The following is a 20,431-nucleotide window of genomic DNA, read 5'->3' as shown; positions in this document are numbered from 1 at the left end:
ACACTTGGTATCAGAATCTGTTGTGTGCTAATAGACGAGACCAAGTAGGCCTGCATCCCTTCTCTACCTTGGGAAGTAGTCCTTCTTAGAAAGTTCTCTGAGTTTTTCCATGTGTTTTAGAAAGACGCATCGATTGGCTGCCTCCCGCAAGCACCCCGACGGGGGGGCAGCGATCAGACTTGCCACCCACGTATGCGCCCTGGGCCGGGATTAGAATGGAGCGACACTTGGGTGTGAGGGCGGGCGCTCTAACCACTGATCACACTGGCCAGGGCACCACCTGGTCCTGTCCAGCTCCGTGTGGCTGGAGTATGAAGGCTGTCAAGACGGGGATGTGGAGGCCAAAGGCTCGGGGCATTGGGACCTGCACAGGCGTGTCTTGAGGCTGGTATCCCCGCCGGGCAAAGGCTCGGAGGTGGGAACCCCCAAGCCCAGCTCCTCTCCGGGTGGGTGACTGTGTTGGCCTCTCTGGGGTTTTAAGCAAATGCTGCGGTTCCCATAGAGCAGCTGCAGGGGGCAGCTCCCGCTAACCGGCTCCTGGAAGAACTCCGAGTCTGAGTCTCCAGCTGGCAGGGGCGCCCCTCTCTACCGACTCCTCCCACAGGGCCGGGCCCCACTGGCAGAGGGAGCCATGGCCCGGGACTCGCTGGGCCAGCGCCGCGGGGAGGTGGCTGCGGGCAGGGACAGCCCTCCGGCGGGTCGGGTGCAGGCATGCGGGGCTCACCCCGGGCAGTGTGTGCGCCAGCCTTTGGCCTCCGCCTGTCTCCGGGGAAGGCTGCTCGCTTCATTGTTCTTCTCCTTTATTGTAGACAGATTCCTAAAACCTGAGGCCACTGTGTTTCCCCAGCAATGCCAGGTCACCCTTCCTCGGGGGAGGCCCTATGTGGCCACCCAGCTTGGGCCTCGGTCCGCCCCCCCACTTGCGAGTGGGAACAGGGAGGAGGGAGAGGTTGGGGTCTGCGAGCTGGGTTCCCAGGAGCCCTGGGCTGGGGTGGGGGTGGGGGAGCGCTAGGCTGGGAGTGGAGTGTGGCCCTGGGTCCCACCAGGATGAGGGGGCACCTCCTTTGACATGCTGGGTTCAGGTGTGTCTATGCAAGACTGACTTAAATAGTTTGTAAACCGCGGGTGGAAAGTCCTCTCGGCCCCCCTCCTGTGCCCCCCAGGAAGCACCTGCAAGGGGTCCCCCCTGCTCTGACCTAACTGCCGTCCCAGCTGGAGGCCGTCTGATCAGCTCCCGGCTCCTCCTCAGAGCCAGCCCGCCCCACTCGCATCGCAGCCTCTTTCCCTTTCTCCCCTCTGCTCCCTACACACACACACACACACACACACACACACACACACACACACACACGGCAAACGCCGGGCATGCACACACACATCCCACCCGCTGGCACACTTGCACTCTCCAGGTTTCATCCTCGCCCTCACCCACCCTCTCCCCGTCCCTTTCCTGGGCCAACCCCTTCCTCCTAAGGCCCTCTGCCCAGGGCTCAGGGGACTCGCCGGCTGCTGATACTGTTCCCCCCTCTCCGCCCCCCACTAGAAGCAGCTGAGGACCAGGCTGGGGCGGGTCCTATGCCCCTGTCCTCCCCACAGGGGAGCAAGCCCAGGCTCATGCCGAAGCCCCACGAGGGGTCCCTCCCTCCTTGGCTGCCTTCTCCCCACCCACCCTCCTCCTGCCAGCTGTCTTGCGAGGCCTCGTCTAGGTTCCAGAAAGGGTGACACATCTCGCCGCCACCGGGGTGAGAAGAGGTTCTGTCTGGACACAGGCTGCTGGCCCCGGCGCAGGCTCTGCCAGGCCCCACCCCTCTCTGCGTTTCTCTATAAAACAGGGCTCCCGGTTTTATCCCAGGCTTGCCCCGCAGTGGCTCCCAAGCCTGCAAGTGTCAGTCCACGGGACTGGAGGGACTGCTTGTTAAAGCCAGCTCCCCAGTCCCAGCCCAGACCTGCTGGGTCCTAACCTGGGGGTGGGTGGGGCGGGGAAGAGGGGCTGTGAAAATGCATTTTAGTCAACTCCCTTGGGGCGGGGGGGTCTGACCCACACCACAGGCAGGTTTGGGCCCCTCTGATGTGACCTTGTGACAATGGGGTTGGGTACGGGCCATGGTACCCACCCCCCCACCTGCCCCCCCCCCCCCCCCCCCCCGCCAAGAGTTCAGAGGTGATTAAATTCTGGTGGGAGATGGAGGTTGGGTAGAGCTTCCAGGGGAGGGTGTGTCTGAAGTGACTCTCAGAAGATGAGTGGCTTTGTTGTCATCGCAGGGATGGGGAGGCAAAGGGACACGGAGGTGGGTGTGGCTGAGTGTATGCATAGGGAAGAAGAAGGAGAGGGGCGGGGACCAGGCCCCCAGCATCCTCCTGGAGAGGTGCCTGCCGGGGAAGGCTTCACCTCAGGGCCCGCAGGTCCTGTCCACTCAACTTCCACCTCCATCCTCTGAGGAAATGGCTTTTCCAGGGGCAGGGCTCGGGCTAGCAGTGACTCGGTGACTCGTGGCTGGACACGGTTGGCAGAGGAAGTGACTCAGACCCCGGGGGAGAAAGTGAGCTGTGGGTATCTTGCCCATGGCCCCCTCCCCACCGCGAGATGGGACGGGCTGGGCCTGAGCCGGAGCCGGAGCCTGAGCCCCTTCTTCTGGCCCAGACAAGCCCTGGGTACCTGCTGCTCCGCCTGGATCCTGGGGGACCCTGTGACGGTGGCCCTCATTGCGCCAGGCTGGGCCTAACTGTTTTGCTCTCTGCGTGTGTTTAGGGAAAGCCTGAGGTCAGGGACAGCTGCTCTGGGAGGGGAGCTGGGGGGTGGGGGTTCTCCGAGGGGCTCGGCCCCCAAACCCTCTCTCCCAGGCTGGAGTTCTCTGCACTGCCTATACTGTCCCCCACTTTCTCTCCTTTGCTTTGGGGATCTTCCAAGCCAAGGGCATGTGCATCCCGGGGAGCTTTGTCTGCAAAGAGTTCTCTAGAGCGAGACCCAGGGCCCCGTCTTGACTCCCCCACCCTGTGGTGATCAGGGAACAGATAGCCCTTCCCTAGCCTCAGTTTCCTCGTCTGCAAAATGGCCAAACAGTAAGACCAGCCTCCAGGGTGGCTCGGAGGGTTTCACGGGCTGGTGGAGAGGGTGCTACTGCTGTTATCATCGAGGTACTGTTTCCCGGCCTGGCCAGTGCTGTGTGAGGGCAGACGAGGGTCTGGCCTGGGGACCAGCGGTTGGTTGGCTCTTAGAGTATTTGATGGCCGAGGCCTGTCCAACTCTGTGGGTCCCCAGATCCAGAGACCAGGGGTTCTGGCCACAGGCTCTGCCAGGCCCCACCAGTGGCTCCATGGCAGTCCATGTGGAGGTTCATGTACGGGGTTCAGCCTGCAGAGCACAGGCCCCCCCCCCCCCGCCCCTCATTCCCGCTGAGCCAGGTGGGGGCACGTGGGGTGGGGACCAGGGCATTCTGGAGGTGCTGGAGTGTGTGGCCTTCATCATGGGAACTGACTGCACCCGCCAAGTGGGCAGCGTGGGGTGGCAGATCTGGGTTGGGGTCTTCGCTCTCCTGTCCCCCCGGGTTCTGTGGGCAGCCTCAGGTCCGGCTGCGAGGAGGGGACTTTTCTGGGTGGGGTTTCAGTCTTCCCGTTGCACTCCGGAAAGGAAGCTTCACGCTCTGAGAATTTCCCGGCACGGTGCTGCGGAGGCCAGGGAACACGGCATGGGGCTGGGAGGGGGGGCCGGGGGGGAGGGGAGCAACACAGGAAGGGCCTGTGACAGCCGGGAGACATATATTTATTTAATACATTTTTATTGATGTCAGAGAGGAAGGGAGAGGGAGAGCTAGAAACATCAATGATGAGAGCGAATCATCAATCGGTTGCCTCCTGCACGCCCCCCACTGGGGATCGAGCCCGCAACCTGGGCATGTGCCCGACCAAGAATCTAACCATGACCTCCTGGTTCATATGTCAATGCTCAACCCCTGAGCCACGCCGGCTGGGCATATACAGAGATATTTAGCTGAAACGGATGGCTTCTACCGTACACGTGGCCCTGTTCTAAATCCTTACGGCTATCAATTCATTTAATTCTTGCAATGACTGCGGAGGCAGGCTTGATTTTTAGTCCTATTCACAACGAGGGAACTGAGACCCTGTCCTGGGACCTAGTCCACGGACAGTGAAGGTCAGTGTGCCAGAGAGATGCGCACCTGCTGGCCAGCTCCGTCCTCGCTTGCTGTGTGATGTCAGGAAGTCGTTGGCCCTCTCTAGGACTCAAATCTAAAAGCCTTAACGTGGTTGGGGTGGAAGGGGTCAGTGGGGGGGAGTGGGGAGAAAGGGGAAATCTGTAATACTTCCAACAATAAAGATACATTTAAAATAAAATAAAACGAATGCCATAACATGGAGAATTTGTGCCAAATTCTCAAAGTGATGTGTGAACTACAAGTTCACAGGATAAAGCCAAGGTCACAGCAAAGGAGGCTGCCTGGAAGAGGTGACATTTGGATAGGGAGTCAGAGGTAGACAGCGACAGAGGCTGGCAGAGAGGAGAAGGAAAGAGGGGGTCCAGGAAGGACATATTTCTGTCCTGGATGCTGTGTTTCCTTCCTCTGGTCTGGGTGGCAGAAGGCAGTTTCAAAAGGGGTCAAAATGCTCAGAGCGGCCACAGAGTGAAACCTTAAAAATCACAGCCTAGGAAACAGTGGCCATTCCCTAAAACACTTTCACATCCTTCTTCGAAGCGGTCCTGTGATGCCACCAGAGCAGGCTGATGAGTCTGATTGGCCAATGATTAGACTGATGTGGCCCGAGAAATTAGGGTTCCATTACACATAGAGGACTAGCTCTAACTTGAGGGGGGCAGGTTAGTTCGAGGAAGGCATGGCCAAAGCAGGAGACAATCAGCTCTTGCCTGGGTCACCCCTCCCTTTAACACTACCCTCAAATAGGCCATTTAAACGCCACCTCTTCCTGGGAGCCCTCCTTGGTTTTTACCAAACTCTCACTCCTCGTGTGCCCCTAGGTTGCCAGACTTCCCTTCCTCTGGCCTGTGGCAGGTGATTGCATCTGTCACCATGACCATCTGCAGTTCCCCACAGGATGAGGGTGCCTATGTATGTCTGGCACCACCCAACGTGGTCAGAGGGCCAGATGGCAGTGGCAAAGACCAAGCCACCTGCCATCTCTCTATGCGTGCCAGGCACACAGCTTCCCTGCCAGGCACTACAGTTCTGACCAGGCAGGAAGAACTCCTGGCTTCTGGGCAAGTCACTTAACCCCCCGGACCTCAGTATGGCCCACGTCACAGGGTTGGAGAGGGTTACTATAGGTACGAGGGTGGGGTGGGCCAGCGCAGGCTGGCAGAGAGTAGGTGCTCAGCTAATAGAGGCCATGGTGGGTCAGAAGTGCCCCCTCTACCCCAGGGTGGAGGTGGAGGTGGAGGTGAGGGTAGTTGGGCCAACCCCCCTTGAGCCATAAGGCTGAGTGTCTCTCCTTCAGTTTGGGACGCCCCACTGCAGTTCCAGAGGCCCAGAGCCCTGGAAACTGGCTCCCCCTGGTGGTCATGATGGGAAGCGCCCTTCCCCTCTGGCCCCTGTAGAGGGCGACATGGGCGCGCTGATCCTTCCCTCTTCTTTCACTTGTTCACCCCACCTCCCTGCTCTAGGCTGTCCACAGAGATGGATTAGGAGGGAGCTCCCTGGCGGGCTGAAGAGGGAGTGCACCATCCTGCACTTCCTGGGAGGCTAGTAAAAGGGACCCTGGCCAGTGGTGGGAACCAGAAGAGGCCAGGACCGCCTGCAGAGGGATTTGAGGAAGGCTTCCTGGAAGAGGTGTCCTCTGAGCTGGGTGTTGGGGGATGGTGATGGTGAGGTTCCTGGAGAGGACTCTGAGAGCCCCCTTTCTCCTGAGTCTCCTCCAGGCCTGGAGAGGGCACGGCGGTTCCAGGTGGCACTGTGGAGCCCTCCCCACCAGATCCTAGCTAAGATGACCCTAGCCTTGCCCTGCTGGGTCCAGAGGGCCCCATTTTCTGTGACTTACACAGGGTCCTGTGGCAAGCAAGAGGTGCAGCCAGGACTTGAACTTGGTAGGGCTCTGGTCAGTCACAGCCTCTTTAAAATAATAATAATAATAATAATAATAATAATAATAATAAATATATATATATATTGATTTCAGAGAGGAAGGGAGAGAGAGAGACAGAAACATCAATGATGAGAAAGAGTCATGGATCGGCTGCCTCCTGCACGCCCCACACTGGGGATCGAGCCTGTAACCGGGCCTGTGCTGTGACTGGGAATTGAACCCTGACCTCCTGGTTCATAGGTCGAAGCTCAACCACTGAGCTACACCAGCGGGGCCAGCCACAGCCTCTTGATGCTCAGCTTCTGGCAGGTTTGGGGTGCTCTGCGGGCTCTTTCCACATTTGCCTCCCCACCTCACATCCCCCATGCTGCACGGCCTCCCCTCTGCAGGGCTGGCTCAGCCACCCTGTGGGTCAGGCCCCTGGCTAACATCCCTGGTGTCTTTCAGGCACTGACTTCCCAGGGTGACTCCTAAGGCGGACGATGGCTGCCCAAGTGCAGGCGCAGACGGGGCCGCTGCTGCTGGGTCTGCTCCTCCTGGTTCAAGGTAGGCTTTCCTGGGACAGTTGGGACTTGCATCAAAGGCCCCCATGCCTAGGACAGCGGCCAGCGCATCCCCTAAGCCAGTGGTCGGCAAACTCATTAGTCAACAGAGCGGCAAACCGCGGCTCGTGAGCCGCATGTGGCTCGCGAGCCGCAGTTTGCCGACCACTGCCCTGAGCCCTTGGGCAGGCACAGGCCTGCAGACACAGCTTAGCAAGGGGATGATACCTTTGAGAAAAGAGAAAGGCCCCCCCCCTTTTTTTAAAGAATAGTTTATTGATTTTTAGAGAGAGGAAGGGGGAAGAGAGAAACATCTATGTGAGAACTTAACATTGATCGGCTGCCTCCTGCATGCCCCCTACCGGAGACTGAGCCTGCAACCCAGGCATGTGAGCTGACTGGGAATGGAACCAGCCACCTTTCGGTGCCTGGGACAACCCCCAGCCAACTGAGCCACACCAGCCAGGGCAAGGCACCCCTTTTTCTCTGGCAGATGTAGTCGCCCGATGCACAGCTTGGGGTGGGGATTATGGAATGGGTTTCTGCCCCGCTCACTCTGGAGCCAGAGCATCCTTGGGCAATGCCCAAAAACCTGCCTATAGCAGCATGGGCTCATCAAATACCCGATTGCTATTTAAAAATGTTTTGCCTTAGAAATGATGACTTTTGAGTTTACTCTTTTCATATTTTGAAACCAATGATTTTTGAGCAAGGTCACTCACATTTTTTATTAGACCCTTTGAGGTACTGACCTGTGAAATGTGTGTGGGTCCCAGATCCTAGGCTCCTGTGTTCTGGGCCCCGGGCCTGCCCCTCCCATGGCCCCTGCCCCAGAGTCCCATCTGCAGTGACTGCCTCCTCAGGTGCCCATGCTGGGGGCTTCCGGGAGGACTTCCGCTTCTGCGGCCAGCGGAACCAGACGCAGAAGAGCAGCCTCCGTTATGAGCAGTGGACACAGCTGCGCATCACCATCGAGAACTCGGAGGAGGCCCTCACAGTGCACGCCCCCTTCCCTGGAGTCCCCGGGGCTTCCCACCTCTTCCCGGACCCCAGGGGCCTCTACCACTTCTGCCTCTCCTGGAACCGCCACGCTGGGAAACTGCACCTGCTCTACGGCAAGAACGACTTCTTGCTGAGTGACCGAGCCTCTGGCCTCCTGTGCTTCCAGGGCCAGGAGGAGATCCTGGCCCAGGGCCCCCACATGCTCGCCACCTCTGTCAGCTCCTGGTGGAGCCCCCAGAACACCAGCCTGCCCGGTGCTGTCGGCTTCACCTTCTCCTTCCACGGTAAGCCAGGCAGGAACAGCTTGTGCAAAGGCCCTGAGGCAGGAAAGGCAGAAGAACGCAAAGCAGGCTGGGAAATGGGCAGGCTCTGAGGTCCGCTCATGGAGCTGGGGCTTCGTTCACAGGCAGTGGGGAGCCACTAAAGGTGCCTGAGGAGGGGGGAGTGTGATCCAAGGAGATTTGTGGGAAGGGAGGGGTGAGGGTGGAGGGGGCCAAGTCCCATCCGGAGGCTGCGGGAAAGGCCCAGGTCAGTGGTCGGCAAACTGCGGCTCGCGAGCCACATGCGGCTCTTTGGCCCCTTGAGTGTGGCTCTTCCACAAAATACCACGGCCTGGGCGAGTCTATTTTGAAGAAGTGGCGTTAGAAGAAGTTCAAGTTTAAAAAATGTGGCTTTCAAAAGAAATTTCAATCGTTGTACTGTTGATATTTGGCTCTGTGGACCAATGAGTTTGCCGACCACTGGCCCAGGTGAAGGAAGATGGAGTCTGAACAGGATGGGAACAGAGTGAATGGAAAGAAGGGACTGGCTGTCAGGAGCCAGAGGATGTTTGTCCCCATTTCACAGAGGGGGAAACTGAGGCACGGAGAGGCACAGAGTTGCACAGCCAGTAAGTGAGGGAGCCAGGGTGTGAACCCAGCAGCTGATTGGCATGGGGGGGCGAGCATGGCGTGGAGAAGAGCAAGAGAAATCAAAGTTCTGGAAAGCGGTGAGGCTGCCTCTGAGGGGTGGAGACCGTGTGTGCCCCCCAGGGTATGACAGGTGTGATGTGGCCCTGCCTCCCTTTAAGTACTGGATGGGGGGCAGGGAGGAGAGGGTGTTCAGAAGGAGCTGGAAGCTTTATTGGGGGGTCTAGGATTTCCCTGATTCTCTTTCTTCCAGACAGATCTGGCTTGGGGTGGGGGCTCTCAGGGGTAGGGGGTGGGGGGCACAGTACTTGGAAGATGTTAGCAGCTCCAGGCCCATGAAAAGGCTGGGGCGGGCAGGCCGGCTTTGGGCCCAGGCGCTGTCCAGTGCGGCAGACCAGGCGGGGTAGTCGATGGGGTGCCTCCCCCCCCGGCTGGGATTCTGCCCCCGCCAGGGAGGGTTTGAGGCAAAGGCAGGCCCAGCTGCAAATGGCAGCCTGAAGGACAGATCTGGCCCGGCCTCACCTGGCCTGTAGAGAGGGTTGGTTTTTGTTTTTGTTTTTGAAATGAGCCCAAGGTTTCAAATCACCTAAAAATCAGGCTTTCCTCCTTATAAATGTGGATGTGGCTCCCCAGGGCCTGCCTTCCTTGCTGGCACAGGGTAGGCCCCCCGCCCCTCAACATGTGCCCGTCCCTGTTTGTCCACCCAAGTCTGCAGCCCTGGGGTGCAGGGGACCCAGGTGCAGGGCCTGGAACCTGGCATCGGGGAGGCTGTGGGTGTGGAGTCCCCAGAGCCACCACATGAGGCCCCCCCAGTCCCTCTTGAAGGGACCCTGGCATGGGCCCTCCCAGCTCCTGTGTGTAGTCAGAAGGGCCCCTGGGTGGGGGTGCCCCATGTCCCTCAGCAGCGGGGGGAGGGGGGCTGGAGGTTCCTGGCGGGCCGGCCGCCTCTCTGAGTGAATGGGAGACCATCCCACCTAGCGGAGCCTCCGTGTTTCCTTCCATAAAATGGGAATGAATCTTTCGGAGTAGTGGGAGGATTGAGAGGCTCATGAGTGTGTCAGGGACCTCAACCAATAGCCTTAGGTGGGTCTGTCCCCCCAGATCCTCCCCAGACGGCCTCCCACAATGCCTCGGTGGACATGTGCGAGCTGAAACGGGACCTCCAGCGGCTCAGCCAGCTTCTGAGGGCTCCCGGGAAGATGCCAAGGAGGCCCTCGGCCACCCCCACCCGCTCCAGCCAGTGAGTGTGGCTCTCAGCATGGGGGGAGGGGAGGGGCCTCCCCAGACCTGGACCTGGGCAGGCTGGGGACTGGGGTGGGAGGCCTGGGTGGAGACCTCGCCTGGGGCTGGAACTTTTGTCTTTCCCATCTCCTCGTGGAGGAGCTGGGATTCAGCCTGCAGGCCACGCCCCACCCCTGCCTGAGTGTGGGGCAAATACCACTCCTGCCATCCAGGACAGGATGCCCCAGCCCTCTCCTCAGCAGTAAAGGACAAAGGATGGGCCCATTTTACAGTTCAGCAGACTGAGGCCCGGGGGTGGTAGGGCTGCTCCACGGCCTCAGAGTAGGTCTGTGGCAGAACTGGGCCCAGGACAGGCCCCCACCCCACCCCCACCCCCCTTTCCTGTTTGCCCGGATGTTCCTGCTTCCTCTCTCCCTCCCGCAGGTCATTCTCTCTGTTTTTCTCTCCTGCCCCCTCTCTCCTCTCCCCTGACCCCCTTTCCCTCTCCCCATCTGCCTCTTTCCTGTGTATCTCCCTGTGGCTCTCTGCTCGCCAGCCCGGACCCCCTCCCCAGGAGTCACCACCTCTCTCGCCCCTGCCAGGCAGCTGCAGAGCCTGGAGTCGAAGCTGACCTCCCTGAGGTTCACAGGGGACACGGTGTCCTTCGAGGAGGAGCGGGTCAACGCCACAGTGTGGAAGCTCCGGCCCGCAGCCGGCCTGCAGGACCTGCACATCCACTCCGGGGAGGAGGTCAGGGCTCGGGATCGGCCAGGGCAGGAAGCAGATGTGGAGGCCGTGAGCATGCCCCTCCCCGGCCTCCCAGGGCCAGATGTGCGCTGACAGGGAAGGAGCCAGGCCCAAGGCATCCCCTCAGTCAGGGGCTACCCCTTGGCACTGAGGACCCTTCCAGGCACAATGATGGGGACAGAGGTGGGGGGCCCTGGTCCCTGCACTAGGGGCACATCTGTGCGGACAGAGACCACCCCCAGAATGCCTGTGCATGAGATGGTCTCTTGCGTGGGCCCGGTGAGCTGGGAGCCATCCACATCCCACACATGAGGATGCTAAAGGCAGGACTGGCGTCTGAAGCCCGATGACGGGATACCATGGGATTGTCCCAGGCCTGTTTGCCCCTGGGGGCCTGGGCTCTAACCATAAAGCTCCCCGGCTAATGCTGGCGCTCAGCGAAGGAGGGGGGAGAAGGGCTGCTGTGAGTCAGGCAGCATCCCGGAAAGTGTGTGCGTGGGAGCGGGGGAGGGGGCGTGGGGTCTGTCTCTGGCTGACCCTAAGGACACTCTGGTCTGCAGGAGGGTCCGGGGGAGATCCGGGAGTACTCGGTGCGGCTGCCCCGCGTGCTCTTCCAGAAGAGCAAAGGCCGGAGGGGGGAGGCTGCCCAGAGACTCCTCCTGGTGGACTTCAGCAGCCAAGCCCTGTTCCAGGTACGGGGTTGGGGGTGGGGGGGTGGGGGGGCGGGGACCTGGGAAAAGCCGTGTCTGTCTGATGGAAAGACGGAAGGAGGGTGTAGAGTCCAGCCCCTCCTCCAGGAGTGAGAGCCCTTCCTTACCAAGTCAGAAATGGGCCTGCACCGCGCACACCTCCCCGGGGGAGGTCTGAGAGGCATTGTTCTCACTACGGTGTAAGTGACTACACGTGCAATCATGGTTTCCAATGGGAGACCCAGCGTGCCAGAGACAGGAGCCTGGAGAGCCTAGGGGACTGCTGGGCCCTCCTTCTCAGCCCCGAACCCCTCCCTTCTCCCTCACCCCACCTCCAAACTAGGACCAGAATTCTAGCCAAGTCCTGGGCGAGAAGGTCTTGGGTATTGTTGTACCGAACACCAAGGTCGCCAACCTCTCGGAGCCCGTGGTGCTCACCTTCCGGCACCAGCCACAGCCGGTGAGTGTGGCAAACCAGCCGAGGAGACGAGGGCCCCCTTTGGCCGTGTTTTCCTTTCTTCCCCCTCTCTTCTCAATCACTGGTCTTTAACGAAATGATTGACTGGCCAACCAGCCAGTCAGGTCCAACTGGTGTGTGTGTGTGTGTGTGTGTGTGTGTGTGTGTGGCCTGACCCTGACTTCCTGTCTGGCCCACGAAGGGGTGGACTGTAATGGATGCACTCTCCCTTCTGGTCCCTACAGAAGAACGTGACTCTACAATGTGTATTCTGGGTTGAAGGCTTGGCATGTGAGTGTGGAGGGGTCTGCCCTGGGCAGGTATCTGGAGGGTGGGGGACATAGGGGTTAATCAGGGAGGGCTTCCTGGACAAGGTGGGCTTTGAAGAGGGACAGATGGCAGATGAGGGATCTGCCAGGTGGAGCAAAGGTTCAGAAGAATGATATAGTCATACATCTGGGGGTTCAGTGGGGTCCTGGGAGACTGGGCCTGATCAGAGCCCCATGCTGTCCCCTCCTCAGTGACTGGCCCAGGGAGCTGGAGCAGCGCCGGGTGCAAGACCATCAGCAGAGAGATGCAGACGTCCTGCCTCTGCGACCACCTGACCTACTTCGCAGTTCTGATGGTGAGGGTCGCCCTCCTGCCCGGCAGCCACGCCGCAGGCTGAGTTCTTGCTGTGTGCCCGCCACGTTTCAGATAGTCTGTCACCCATTCCTCACAACAACCCCCAAGGTGGCTCCTGTTGTCCCATTTTATAGATAATGAAACGGAGGCTCAGAGAGGTTAAGCAATTTACCCAAGATCACACAGCTCATAAGGAAAGGAGCTGGTCACTAAAACCCCTGCCTTTTATCGCCAAGTTTTGGCGCATGACAAAAATGCAGATTCCTGGCCCTGACCTAGCATGCTGATTCCTCGGGGCTGGGGTGGGGATAGGAGAGTGTTTCTAAGGAGCCCTCGAGGGGGTACCGAGGTCCAGTGTGGATCCCCCAAGATCTCAGAAGCTTTGTGTCCGAGGTCCGTGTTCTCAGAATCTTAGAACCAGAGTCTGAGGGACCAGAGTGGCCTTCAGCTCTTCCCGGGGGTGGGTGCTTTCTCCATCCCAGACACCTTAATCCTGTGTTGAATGTTGTAGAAAACTAACCAGTGCCTGGACAGAAGAGGTTACCTGGTGAGGGCTCCGGCCTTTGTGGGTCAGGGACCCGTTGGGGAATGTGGTGAAAGCTATAGGCCCCTCCAGAAAATGCACTCACGGGACCACAGTCTGCTCAGTCTGGGGAGGGGGTTCGCAGACCCTTCAGGCCCCCCCATAGACCACGGGCTCATGGAGGGGGCACTCCGAGGCCAGCGCTGACCTGTCTCGTGGACCCAGGTGGCCTCCGTGGAGGTGGACGCTGTGCACAAGCACTACCTGACCCTCCTGTCCTACGTGGGCTGTGTCATCTCCGCCCTGGCCTGCGTCCTCACCATCGCTGCCTACCTCTTCTCCAGGTAGGACCGGGGAGGGCGGCAGAGGGGAGGGAGGCCCGTTCCTGGCGCCCAGGCTGGGACCCAACTCCATGGAGACCTGCCCTGGAGATGGGTGTGGTTGTGGGAGCCGTGGAGGTGCCGGCTGCTGGCCCCGGGGCGCCGCATTCCCTCCTCAGATCTGTGGTGTGTGGATAACAGCATGTACCCCTGACTTTGAGAGCATCTGGTGGATTGTAGTGGCTGATTTGTCTATTTTGCTGTCTGGCTAAGGCTGCTGTTAAATGCACATAGTAGGTGCACAGGGACAAGTGGGGGATGGCTTGGCTGCAGTCAGGAGTTGTGTGTGTGTGTGTGTGTGTGTGTGTGTGTGTGTGTGGTGTTTGTGTGTGTAGTCTGGGAAGGCTGCCTGGAGGAGGAGGAGCGGGTACCCCCCCCCTTCCCACGCTGGTCACAGGATAACCATTCCCCTTGCCCCACCCCCATGCAGGAGGAAGTCTCGGGATTACACCATCAAGGTGCACATGAACCTGCTGATGGCTGTCTTCCTGCTGGATGTGAGCTTCCTGCTCAGCGAGCCGGTGGCCCTGACAGGCTCCGAGGCTGGCTGCCGTGCCAGCGCCATCTTCCTACACTTCTCCCTGCTCGCCTGCCTCTCCTGGATGGGCCTGGAGGGCTACAACCTCTACCGACTGGTGGTGGAGGTCTTCGGCACCTATGTCCCTGGCTACCTGCTCAAGCTGAGCGTCGTGGGCTGGGGTACGTCGGTGCAGGGTGTTGGTGGGCCCCCAGGCCTGCCCTGGCTTCTGGCTAAACCAGGCACCTGGCTGTGCTTCTCCACCTAGCTCTCCGACGCCTTCCTCACTGCTTCCTTCCTCCTCCCCCATCCTCAGGCGTTCTTTACCTGGGCCCCACCAGAAGGCAGGGGAGGGGTGAGCCTCACAGGGTGGGAGATGGAGCTTCACCCTTTGCTGTCCACAGGCTTCCCCACCTTCCTGGTGACCTTGGTGGCACTGGTGGACATTAACAACTACGGCTCCATCATCCTGTCTGTGCAAAGGACCCCAGAGAGTGTCATCTATCCTTCCATGTGAGTGTCTGTGTGTGGTGGAGGCAGGAATTTGGGCCTCAGAGTGCTTCACCTTTGTACCATCTATATTATTACTTGCTTTAACATTTTCCTTTAAATTGTCTAACTGTTGATTTAAATATATATTTTTAAAAAATGATCATATCAACTATAAGTCGGAAACCAGCAGCACTGTCAGATACAGCAAGCAATCATACAAACAAACACAGGGACAAGGAAGCCCTGGTACCAAATGCTGGCTGAGGCTGTGAATCAGAGGCCGGCTCTTTGTTGAAAAGGGAGACTAGCAAGAGTTAGAGGGGGAGGAAACCAAGATGGCGGCATAGGTAAGCACCTAAACTGCTGCCTCGCACAACAATTTCAAAACTACAACTAAAAGACAGAACAGACACCATCCAGAACCACAGGAAAGCTGGCTGATTGAAAATTCTACAACTAGAAGGAAAGAGAAAAGCTCACAGAGAATTGGAGGTACGGCAAAGGGTCTTTGTGCGCGCAGAGAGGAAGGGCGGCTGAGAGCCTGGCTGACTATCTCTGGCGGAAGGGGGAAGAAAGCCCCCGACCGCACTGAACCCCAGTTCTGACTGCACTGAACCCCAGTTCCGGGCGAGCCCCTGGGGACCCACGCTCTTGTGGGGGGAGTCTGGACTCTCAGGCGGAGACTCAGGAGCCGGGGAAGGCGGAAATCTGAAGGCGCACGCGTGCCAGTGCGCACAAAGGCTGCAGAGGTTGCCATAGGCTTTCCCTAGTGGAAGGGAGTCGGAGGCTCCTGACTGCACTGGGCCCCAGTTCTGACTGCACTGAACCCCGGTTCCAGGCGAGCCCCTGGGGACCCACGCTCTTGTGGGGGGAATCTGGACTCTCGGGCGGAGACTCGGGAGCCGGGGAAGGCGGAGGACTGAAAGTGCGCACATGCCAGTGCGCACAAAGGCTGCGGAGGTTGCCACAGGCTTTCCCTAGTGGAAGGGAGTCAGAGGCTCCTGACTGCACTGAGCCCCAGTTCTGACTGCAGTGAACCCCAGTTCCAGGCGAGCCCCTGGGGACCCACGCTCTTGTGGGGGGAGTCTGGACTCTCGGGCGGAGACTCGGGAGCCGGGAAGGCAGAGGTCTGAAGGCGCGCACGTGTGCGCAAGGGCAAGGCTGACGGGAAGCCAAGACTGAGACTCCACCCCATCCAAGCTGAGCACAGAGGCTACTGCAATTTGGCAAGTCTAATTCTATAAGGCTGTCTCCAGCACCGAACTTCTCCCAGCATAGACACAGCTGATCCTTACAGCCAACTGGCCTGGAGGTCAATTCTTCCCAGTGATACCAACAACAATAAAGACTTAATTACAACAAGGCTGTACACACAGTCCACAAAGGGGTGCACCAAGAGTGTCCACCTCAGGTTAACTGGGGAGGCAGACCCACTGGGCCATATTGGAAACCCAGCACACAAATCTACCTTACCAACTCAGGGAAGCAATGAAAATGCGGCGTCAAAGAATCAGATCACAAACGAAAGAAATGGAGGAAAACAAACGACTGGATATAGAGTTCAAAACCACGGTTATAAGGCTTTTTAAGAACATCCTAGAAAAGGAAGATAAATATAACGAGACCCTCGAAGATATGAAAAAGGACCAACTAGAAATTAAACATACACTGACTGAAATAAAAAATATTATACAGAGACCCAAATACAGACAAGAGGAACACAAAAATCAAGTCAAAGAATTGAAATACAAAGAAGCAAAAAACACTCAACCGAAAAAGCAAAAAGCAAAAAAAAAAAAAATCCAAAAAGTTGAAGATAGTGTAAGAAGACTCTGGGACAACTTCAAGCGTACCAACATCAGAATTATGGGGGTGCCAGAAGAAGAGAGAGAGCAAGATACGGAAAACCTATTTGAAGAAATAATGACCGAAAACTTCCCCCACCTGGTGAAAGAAATAGACTTACAAGTCCAGGAAGCGCACAGAACCCCAAACAAAAGGAATCCAAAGAGGACCACACCAAGACACATCATAATTAAAATGCCAAGAGCAAAAGACAAAGAGAGAATATTAAAAGCAGCAAGAGAAAAACAGTTAGTTACCTACAAGGGAGCACCCATACGACTGTCAGCTGATTTCTCAACAGAAACTATGCAGGCCAGACGGGAGTGGCAAGAAATTTTCAATGTGATGAATAGCAAGAACCTACAACCAAGATTACTCTACCCAGCAAAGCTATCATTCAGAATTGAAGGACAGATAAAGAGCTTCACAGATAAGAAAAAGCTAAAGGAGTTCATCACCACCAAACCAGTATTATATGAAATGCTGAAAGGTATTCTTAAAGAAGAGGAAGAAGAAAAAAGTAAAGAGAAAAATTATGAACAACAAATACATATCTCTCAACAAGTGAACCTAAAAATCAAGTGAATTAAAAACCTGAGGAACAGAATAATCTGGTGAATATAATAGAATCAGGGGCATAGAAAGGGAGTGGACTGATAATTCTCAGGGGGAAAGGGGTATGGGGGGTTCATGAAGAGACTGGACAAAAATCATACACCTATGGATGAGGACAGTGCGGGGGAGGTAAGGGCAGAAGGTGGGGTGGGAACTGGGTGGAGGGGAGCTATGGGGGGAAAAAGGAGAAACAATTGTAATAATGTGAATAAAGATTTATTAAAAAAAAAAAAAAAGAGTTAGAGGCAAAAAAAACAACAACACATTAGCACCCAATGCAGCCTTTCCTTTGACTCCCGAGAAGGAATAAAGGAGACTTAAGGAGAGAGTGACTTTTCGCCCCATGAGCCCCTGGTGTTTAAAGCAGTTCCCCTGCACCCCACTGACCCCCACCCCTAGCCCTGCACTGAGCCCCCACCCGCTGAGCCCCCATCTTGGTCCACAGGTGCTGGATCCGGGACTCTCTGGTCAGCCACATCACCAACCTGGGCCTCTTCAGCCTGGTGTTTCTGTTCAACACGGCCATGCTGGCCACGATGGTGGTACAGATCCTGCGGCTGCATCCGCACACCCAGAAGTGGCCCCACGTGCTGACGCTGCTGGGCCTCAGCCTGGTCCTCGGCCTGCCCTGGGCCTTGGTCTTCTTCTCCTTTGCTTCCGGCACCTTCCAGCTTATTGTCCTCTACTTCTTCAGCATCATGACCTCCTTCCAAGGTAGGCGTGGCCTGCGTGTTGTAGGTGACCCCGGGGTCACATCGGTGCCAGGAGCCCGTGTCCAGAGGAGGGCAGGGGGCAGATCTGAGTCAGGTAACTCTGGGAGGGAGAAGGTGGGGGGATGCTGCCGCCAGCCTGCTGAGCCCCCTGTCCCTCGCCGCCCACAGGCTTTCTCATCTTCCTCTGGTACTGGTCCATGCGGCTGCAGGCCCAGGGCGGGCCCTCACCTCTGAAGAGCAGCTCGGACAGCACCAGGCTCCCCATCACCTCGGGCAGCACCTCGTCCAGCTGCATCTAGGTCGCCAGCCCGCCACCCGGTGTGAGGAAGCCACGATGAGGCCTTGCACCACTGCCTGCGCCCCTGCCGCTGGGCCTGGCCGCCGGCCCCAGGACCTCGGAGGGCTGGAGCTGTCGCGTGGCGGCCGAACTCCCCGGCTGGGCCTTCGGAATTGGCCCTCGGACCACTGGACTCTTGGGCTCACTCTCAAGGGGCTCAGGAGTAGGACCATCCTCCTGGCCGCCTCGCCTGGGCTGAAGGCCAGGCTGAACTCGCCCGCCCGGGCTCAGCCCTCGTGGCTGGGGTCGGGAACCGCAGGCCCCAGAGTCAGGTCATGGACCTTGGAGGCCTGGCAGAGTCTTTGGCCCCGTGCCTCTGCCCAGGACGGACGTGGGCCGTGGCTATTCTGTTTCTGGTGACCACCAGGAGGGTACTTTGCAGCCCCTGTCATTTTCACCCAAGGGTGGCACCCAGGTGACAGCGATTGGGGCCGAGCTTCAGACCTTGGGAGGAGAAGACTCCTACCCCCACCCCTACCAGCAGCAGCTGCCCTGCCGCTGAGCTCAGGGCTTTGTGCTCCGTCAGCTTCCCAACCCACCCTCCCGCCTCCCCTGTCCTCCACTCACAGCCCGGGGTCCCCAATTCTAATGGTGGATTTTGGGTCGTGGCTCCCCAGAGCTGCCCTGTGCCTGCTGTAAACCTTTACCTACTGCACCGGCCTTTGCGGGCCCCTGACTCAGGCTTAGTATAGGTGTTCTGGGCTAGGTCCGTTTGTCCACCTGGGCCTCCCTATAAGCTGCATCACCCTCGTTCACTGCCAAGCCCATACCTCTCGGGGGACCTCAGCCTCCCCCAAGGCCCGCTGGTGGCAAGAACCGTGGCACGTGGTGGAGTAAGTCTGTTTCCACCCCAGCACTCTGCAGACGGAGGAGACATATCTCAACTGGTGACACCGGCCTAGAGCCCATCACAGTTCACTCGGCTGGACACAGAGGGTCAGACCTGGTCACTCCCCCTGTGAGCTCCTAGCCTCGTGTGTGAGGCGTGCACGAGACCAGAGCTCCTGGAGCTACAGGCATGGGGTTGGGGGAGCCAGCTGCCTGGTGGGGAATCCAGGAAGACTTCCTGCAGGAGGCAGCATTGGATCTGCATCTCAGCCTTACAGAGGGGGAGGATTTTCTTTCTAGTTACTAATTCATTTGTCTTTGGTATTAAAAAGGAAGTGACATTCATTGTAGAGAATTTGGAAAGTGTAGAAGAGCGTAAAGAAGAAAATAAAAATCAGCTGTTGTCATCATCTAACAAACCGATGTAAACATTTCGGAGCACTGCCCCCGAGTTTTCTTCTCTGCTTCTGTTAAAAGTCACTAATGGGGAAATGTGAATAGAGAAGAGGACTATGTGGTGGGGGGTGGGGGTGGGTGGGGACAAAACAAAATACCTACTGGACACCGGGGAGGATAAATGACAACTTGGTGTCAGTGTCGGGAGGCAGTGGGGAGCGGTGGGGTCTGTGGTGAACTGGACGTGACAAACCCACACCGAGAAGCAGCTGCTGCTCATCTCTAGCCGGTCACTACCTTGCAGGGATGAGAGTCTGTGTAGCCAGACCACCTGCCTTTCATGAGAAACGAGAAATCCAGATTGTGGTGGTGTCAAATCCCTTGATTTTTAAAATTGTGGCCAATCCAAAAGAATTCGCTGGCCCAGGAAATCACACTTGAGGGCTGAATTCAGCTCTCGGCTGGTCACGTGATGTGTGTCACCAGTTTCTGGACCAGTGTGAGGTACAGGGGCTGCAAGAATGAAATGACTGAACGATTCTCCCGTCACCCACCGCCTCCAGCCTTGTTCAGTCAAATCTCCCCGCCCCACCCCGGGACCCAGGTGAGGCAGATCAAATACACTGTCCGCTTGAGTTAGGGGAGCAGTCGCGTTTGATTGTTGCTATTCGTGTCCTGGCCTTAAAGGCCGGTGCAGGTCCGCCAAGGTCGGCCTCGATCTTTCTGCCCTCCACGGTCTCCTCCCTCCGCTCCCAGCTGCCCCGGGGCGGTGTGTGTGAGGTGGGCATCGGACCCTCTGAGGATTTGGGTGCCAGGACGGGTCTTCGGGGGTGGGCTTAGCAGGTAACAATTCACAGAGCCCTTGTCCACTGTCGGGACCTGGGGTGGGTAGGTAACAATTCACAGAGCCCTTGTCCACTGTGGGGACCTGGGGTGGGTAGGTAACAATTCACAGAGCCCTTGTCCACTGTCGGGACCTGGGGTGGGTAGGTAACAATTCACAGAGCCCTTGTCCACTGTGGGGACCTGGGGTGGGTAGGCCGGCAAGCTGCTGGGTGGGGAGGCGGGGCAGGCCCACTGGTTTCCGTCTGTCCTCCCAGTCTTCCCTGCAGGGGACACGCCTGAGCCCCATGCCAGATTCCTGCCTGCCACCACACCCCACAAGTGACCCCGACATGCCCTCCCCAACATGCCTCAGGCCCAGAGGGCCCAGCTGGGGACCGAGTTCTGTCCAGACGCCATGTGAGAGGAAGTGGGAATAGAGGCCAGTCGGGGCTGGGCGGGTCCCCATTAGGCCCCCAAAGCAGAACAGGTCTGGCTCTGGCCTGAGCTGGAGGGGGGCCTGGTGACATGCACCTTCTTGGCGGGGTGCCCTTTACCTTCTGATCTCAAAGTGGCGGTGGACCCATGCCAAGGGCCTTGGCCTCATCTACAGGCTTCCTTGGGGCCACCAGAGTTGGGAACTAAATGGCCAGCCCCTCCCTTCCTTCATGCCCCACCCCATGTGTATTTGCTGCCCCAACTTGCTGCCTGGGCCACCG

General features: G+C 58.1%; 1 protein-coding gene across 8 annotated transcripts in view; it reads left to right on the top strand.

The window, feature by feature from the left end:
- ADGRG1 (adhesion G protein-coupled receptor G1) overlaps positions 1-18,932 on the top strand; it is a 32,546-nt gene extending 13,614 nt beyond the window's left edge. For all 8 annotated transcript variants that reach the window (XM_080643601.1, XM_080643603.1, XM_080643598.1 and 5 more), the window contains exons 2-14: positions 6,502-6,600; positions 7,460-7,882; positions 9,608-9,746; positions 10,330-10,477; positions 11,035-11,166; positions 11,507-11,623; positions 11,866-11,911; positions 12,142-12,245; positions 12,993-13,111; positions 13,578-13,846; positions 14,069-14,177; positions 17,062-17,330; positions 17,498-18,932. In XM_080643601.1, coding sequence (XP_080499727.1) covers positions 6,537-6,600; positions 7,460-7,882; positions 9,608-9,746; positions 10,330-10,477; positions 11,035-11,166; positions 11,507-11,623; positions 11,866-11,911; positions 12,142-12,245; positions 12,993-13,111; positions 13,578-13,846; positions 14,069-14,177; positions 17,062-17,330; positions 17,498-17,628 — 2,070 coding nt within the window. In that variant the 5' untranslated portion in view covers positions 6,502-6,536 and the 3' untranslated portion in view covers positions 17,629-18,932. The remainder of the gene's footprint in view (positions 1-6,501; positions 6,601-7,459; positions 7,883-9,607; positions 9,747-10,329; positions 10,478-11,034; positions 11,167-11,506; positions 11,624-11,865; positions 11,912-12,141; positions 12,246-12,992; positions 13,112-13,577; positions 13,847-14,068; positions 14,178-17,061; positions 17,331-17,497) is intronic.
- The last annotated feature ends 1,499 nt before the right edge of the window (positions 18,933-20,431 follow it).

Source organism: Plecotus auritus (assembly GCF_963455305.1).
Source record: "Plecotus auritus genome assembly, chromosome: 10".
NCBI classification, from domain to species: domain Eukaryota; kingdom Metazoa; phylum Chordata; class Mammalia; order Chiroptera; family Vespertilionidae; genus Plecotus; species Plecotus auritus.
Note: the sequence above shows the minus strand (reverse complement) of the source record. Positions and strands in the feature narration are given on the sequence as shown.